This window comes from Micropterus dolomieu, linkage group LG12 (assembly GCF_021292245.1).
Source record: "Micropterus dolomieu isolate WLL.071019.BEF.003 ecotype Adirondacks linkage group LG12, ASM2129224v1, whole genome shotgun sequence".
NCBI lineage: Eukaryota > Metazoa > Chordata > Actinopteri > Centrarchiformes > Centrarchidae > Micropterus > Micropterus dolomieu.
Genome location: NC_060161.1, coordinates 35,862,658 through 35,868,708, shown reverse-complemented (window position 1 = coordinate 35,868,708; position 6,051 = coordinate 35,862,658). Strand labels below are relative to the sequence as shown.

At 47.1% G+C, this 6,051-nt stretch overlaps 2 protein-coding genes across 5 annotated transcripts in view; both read right to left on the bottom strand.

The window, feature by feature from the left end:
* LOC123980308 (H-2 class II histocompatibility antigen, E-S beta chain-like) overlaps positions 1 to 6,051 on the bottom strand; it is a 236,945-nt gene that overhangs the window by 93,094 nt on the left and 137,800 nt on the right. The window lies entirely within an intron of this gene.
* ctc1 (CTS telomere maintenance complex component 1) overlaps positions 1 to 6,051 on the bottom strand; it is a 30,361-nt gene that overhangs the window by 5,600 nt on the left and 18,710 nt on the right. The window contains exons 9-13 of the mRNA XM_046064616.1: positions 5,354 to 5,583; positions 4,412 to 4,562; positions 2,300 to 2,502; positions 1,350 to 1,513; positions 1,122 to 1,236 (exon numbers count right to left, since the gene is read on the bottom strand). Coding sequence (XP_045920572.1) covers positions 1,122 to 1,236; positions 1,350 to 1,513; positions 2,300 to 2,502; positions 4,412 to 4,562; positions 5,354 to 5,583 — 863 coding nt within the window. The remainder of the gene's footprint in view (positions 1 to 1,121; positions 1,237 to 1,349; positions 1,514 to 2,299; positions 2,503 to 4,411; positions 4,563 to 5,353; positions 5,584 to 6,051) is intronic.

Below are 6,051 nucleotides of genomic sequence, written 5' to 3'. Positions count from 1 at the left end.
GTGTGATTGTGTGTGTGTGTATGTGTGTCCCTGCAGTGTGATTGTGTGTGTGTGTATGTGTGTCCCTGCAGTGTGATTGTGTGTGTGTGTATGTGTGTCCCTGCAGTGTGATTGTGTTTGTGTATTTGTGTCCCTGCAGTGTGATTGTGTGTGTGTATGTGTCCCTGCAGTGTGATTGTGTTTGTGTATTTGTGTCCCTGCAGTGTGATTGTGTGTGTGTATGTGTCCCTGCAGTGTGATTGTGTGTGTGTATGTGTCCCTGCAGTGTGATTGTGTGTGTGTGTGTGTATGCATACCTGCAGTGTGATTGTGTGTGTGTGTGTGTATGCATACCTGCAGTGTGATTGTGTGTGTGTGTATGTGTGTCCCTGCAGTGTGTTTGTGTGTGTGTGTGATTGTGTGTGTGTATGCATACCTGCAGTGTGATTGTGTGTGTGTGTGTGTATGCATACCTGCAGTGTGATTGTGTGTGTGTGTGTGTATGCATACCTGCAGTGTGATTGTGTGTGTGTGTATGTGTGTCCCTGCAGTGTGTTTGTGTGTGTGTGTGATTGTGTGTGTGTATGCATACCTGCAGTGTGATTGTGTGTGTGTGTGTGTATGCATACCTGCAGTGTGATTGTGTGTGTGTGTGTGTATGCATACCTGCAGTGTGATTGTGTGTGTGTGTATGTGTGTCCCTGCAGTGTGTTTGTGTGTGTGTGTGATTGTGTGTGTGTATGCATACCTGCAGTGTGATTGTGTGTGTGTGTGTGTATGCATACCTGCAGTGTGATTGTGTGTGTGTGTGTGTATGCATACCTGCAGTGTGATTGTGTGTGTGTGTATGTGTGTCCCTGCAGTGTGTTTGTGTGTGTGTGTGATTGTGTGTGTGTATGCATACCTGCAGTGTGATTGTGTGTGTGTGTGTGTATGCATACCTGCAGTGTGATTGTGTGTGTGTGTGTGTATGCATACCTGCAGTGTGATTGTGTGTGTGTGTATGTGTGTCCCTGCAGTGTGTTTGTGTGTGTGTGTGATTGTGTGTGTGTATGCATACCTGCAGTGTGATTGTGTGTGTGTGTATGTGTGTCCCTGCAGTGTGTTTGTGTGTGTGTGTGATTGTGTGTGTGTGTGCATACCTGCAGTGTTTGTGTGTGATGAACTTGTCCTGGTCCAGGTGTTGGTAGGAGGGGAAGTCTGATTGGATGAATCTCTCTGTTACCATGGTGAACTGCTGGACGTACACCAGACAACCTGCAACACACACACACACACACACACACACACACACACACTTATTTCTCCTGCAGGGTTCAGGCTGGAAGGCGACCTCTGACCTTTGACCTCTGTTTGTGTGTGTGCTGTACCTATCCAGGCGGTGTTGAAGGCCGCCCTCTGACCTCCCTCCTCTTCCTCGCTGGTTTCCGTGACGACACAGGCCACGGCCCCGGTGCCGTCTCTCAGCTGCAGGGTTTGTTCGGACGTCTGTGACGGAAGCTCCAACACCCCGACCACCAGGAGAGGGCGCTGCCTGTCAGACCACACAGAGGGCGTAATGACACACCGTCACCCCCATTATTGATCACGTATGATCAGTAATTAAATAACCATGGTTGAAACGGAGCTGTCGTCATCAGGCGGGTTTGATCTTCGTTAAGCTCTAAGGAGGCTCTAATTATCTAGCAGTTTTTAAAGCTGAGTGAAATTAATGTCAGACTCAACAAACTGATCCAAGGCCAGTGACGTTTTGGGGGAGGAGCTGGACTCTGTGGTGTCAGAGAGGAGGACGCTGTCCAAGCTACATGTCATCTTGGACAATGTCTCCCACCCGCTCCATGACGTGCTGCTCAAACACAGGAGCACCTTCAGTGCGAGACTCGTTCCCCCATAATGCACCACAGGAAGTCCTTCCTGCCTGTGGCCATCGAACTCTGTAACTCCTCCCTCTAAGTGTCTGACACACGGACACTTAGTTAGTTTTAAACTGCACATGATCATCTGTTTGGTGCAATAACACCTGCTTAAATACTTAATGTGCGACACTCTGCTGCTACTAGTCATTCATTATTACTGGTCACCATAACAACTCTTTTAATTAAATAAATACTGTACTCATCCACACTCTGTTCTTATTTATATTTTTACTCTGATATTTATAAACCAACTGTCTTTATTTCTTTTTTCGCAGACGTCTGTTCTGATTGGTCAATAAAGTTGTTTTAAAAAGTTTACACTTGTATTGTTTCTCTTCTTTGACTGCAGTGTTGGTGTGGCTCAGATATTGTCCTGTATGTTCAGGTCAGAGGACAGAGTTTACCTGAGGCTGTCTCCAGTCTGAGGATCAGAGGACAGAGTCCTGCAGGACCAGGCCAGTGCTGTGTTGATCTGAGATCTGGTCAGATTGGATCCATCAGGAGGCAACAGAGACCTCAGAGAGACTGAAGACCAGCACTCTGACTGTAGAGACTGACAGAGCTCTGAGACACTGACGTACTGATGGACTGCAGGGTCCACGCGGTACTGTAGAGACACAGAGACGCTGTAGAGACACAGAGACGCTGTAGAGACACTGTACTGTAGAGACACAGAGACGCTGTAGAGACACAGAGACGCTGTAGAGACACTGTACTGTAGAGACACAGAGACACTGTACTGTAGAGACACAGAGACGCTGTACTGTAGAGATGCTGTACTGTAGAGATGCTGTACTGTAGAGACACAGAGACACTGTACTGTAGAGACGCTGTACTGTAGAGACACAGACACTGTACTGTAGAGACGCTGTACTGTAGAGACGCTGTACTGTAGAGACACAGAGACACTGTACTGTAGAGACGCTGTACTGTAGAGACACAGACACTGTACTGTAGAGACACAGAGACTCAGAGACACAGTACTGTAGAGACACAGAGACACTGTACTGTAGAGACGCTGTACTGTAGAGACACAGAGACGCTGTACTGTAGAGACACAGACACTGTACTGTAGAGACACAGAGACTCAGAGACACAATACTGTAGAGACACAGAGACGCTGTACTGTAGAGACACAGAGACTCAGAGACAGTACTGTAGAGACACAGAGACGCTGTACTGTAGAGATGCTGTACTGTAGAGACACAGAGACGCTGTACTGTAGAGACACAGAGACTCAGAGACAGTACTGTAGAGACACAGAGACGCTGTACTGTAGAGACACAGAGACGCTGTACTGTAGAGACACAGAGACTCAGAGACAGTACTGTAGAGACACAGAGACGCTGTACTGTAGAGATGCTGTACTGTAGAGACACAGAGACGCTGTACTGTAGAGACACAGAGACTCAGAGACAGTACTGTAGAGACACAGAGACGCTGTACTGTAGAGACACAGAGACGCTGTACTGTAGAGACACAGAGACTCAGAGACAGTACTGTAGAGACACAGAGACGCTGTACTGTAGAGATGCTGTACTGTAGAGACACAGAGACGCTGTACTGTAGAGACACAGAGACTCAGAGACAGTACTGTAGAGACACAGAGACGCTGTACTGTAGAGACACAGAGACGCTGTACTGTAGAGACACAGAGACTCAGAGACAGTACTGTAGAGACACAGAGACGCTGTACTGTAGAGATGCTGTACTGTAGAGACACAGAGACGCTGTACTGTAGAGACACAGAGACTCAGAGACAGTACTGTAGAGACACAGAGACGCTGTACTGTAGAGACACAGAGACGCTGTACTGTAGAGACACAGAGACTCAGAGACAGTACTGTAGAGACACAGAGACGCTGTACTGTAGAGATGCTGTACTGTAGAGACACAGAGACGCTGTACTGTAGAGACACAGAGACTCAGAGACAGTACTGTAGAGACACAGAGACGCTGTACTGTAGAGACACTGTACTGTAGAGACACAGAGACTCAGAGACAGTACTGTAGAGACACAGAGACACTGTACTGTAGAGACGCTGTACTGTAGAGACACAGAGACACTGTACTGTAGAGACACTGTACTGTAGAGACACAGAGACTCAGAGACAGTACTGTAGAGACACAGAGACTCAGAGACAGTACTGTAGAGACACAGAGACACTGTACTGTAGAGACGCTGTACTGTAGAGACACAGAGACACGGTACTGTAGAGACACTGTACTGTAGAGACACAGAGACGCTGTACTGTAGAGACACGGTACTGTAGAGACACAGAGACGCTGTACTGTAGAGACACGGTACTATAGAGACACAGAGACGCTGTACTGTAGAGACACGGTACTGTAGAGACACAGAGACGCTGTACTGTAGAGACACTGTACTGTAGAGACACAGAGACACTGTAGAGACACAGAGACACTGTAGAGACACGGTACTATAGAGACACAGAGACGCTGTATAGAGACACACAGACACTGCAGGGTCAACACTGTAAAATAAAAGTATGTACCTGTGTGAGAGGACAGGTGTGAGGCTCGTCCAACATCTCTGAGTAGATGTCCCTCCTTCCTCTTCCTACTCTTCCTCGTCCCCACACAGTTTCCATCAGCTTCCAGGACAACACACAGACACACTGCTGCTTCAACACACTGGGAACCAGACTGGAGACAGACAGAGACAGACAGAGAGACAGAGAGACAGACAGTTAATGATCAGTTGTATTCGACCCTATCTAACTTATCAGGTGCTTAAATCTCTACAGGCCCCTTGAAATCTGTTTTTATCCTGAGTTCCACGTTTTCTGTTGTAAAGGACCTACATGTGGTTCGTGTGAAGAGGCCTCACATCAAAATGTTTAGGGCTGTACATAACGAAATAAGTTGTCTATTACTCGATTAACTTTATCCAAAATAAATATCAAAAACATGTTTAATCTATATTTTATTCACTCATCCTGATGAAGCACGTTAGAATCATGACAGCAGATCTTAAAATGAATCAGATCTCCACCTCACTGTTGTGATCAGCTGCTTTACCTGAAATGTTTCTGACCTGACTGGTTTCAGTACAGGGCTGTAACGGTAAATATCGGTTCTGTACGTACCTCGGGTCTGAAGTCACGGCTCCGTTTATTTTCATTAAATTGCTGCTGGTTTATTGTGAACTTTTTAAAACATCAAACTACTTTACATTTTTTAAACAAACTTCCAAATTACACATAACAAACAAAATATTCTCACAACAACACGACATATAGCCAATAAAATATAATAAATATAGAATAATATGGATCACAGAGCAGCATTCTTCTTATTCTTCTATTCCGTCTATGAGCAGCATCAATCCCAGCTAGAAGGAAAAACACTTTGAGGTCTAAAGTTTAGCTCTGGCTTCTCTGCTCTGGCCGTGGACCAGGTTTCGGGGCCCTGCAGCTTCACCTCGTCCTCCTCACCTGTGGGACAGCTGGGAGCTCAGGCGACACGCCCACAGGTACTCCGACACTCCCGTGTTTCTCTCCAGCAGTAACCGTGGTAACGCTCCGTCGCCGGGGCAGCCGGAGTCGGGCGCCGACCCCCCCGCCCGGCTGAAGGCGGTGACCCTGAGGCTGGAGCGCAGACAGGCGCAGAGCATGCTGGGAGGAAAGTCGGGACAGGGCCGGTACAGGAAGTGGACGTGGTGGAGCTGCAGGGACAACATTCAATAAAACTTTATTATTCATTGATTATTCACGGGCGCACAGTCGGGACAGACGCAGACCCTGACTTCACCTCTGAGTGTGAAGCTGTTTTAGCCCTTCACGAGTCTTGTTTCAGATCAAAGCAACTGTAGGACAAACACAACGGCTCTGTTCCTGAACACGGTGGCAGGATGTGCTGCTCTTCACATCTTTCACCCTCCTTCACTTTGTCAGACAGGTTATATTTAAGATTTCTTTATTCAACGTTTGACTGACACGAGGCCTGAGCGTGGCCACAGAAAGTAAACTCAGCTTTACAGGAAATGTGCTTAATTCATGAAGGGGGACAATTCCTTCTCCACACAGAGCCAGGTAGGGTAGCAGGGCTTTAGTCCCCTAATAAATGAAATCAGCTTCTGAAGCCTGCGTCTTGTATATTAGTTACTGAAAACTGAAACATTTCAGTTTGACAC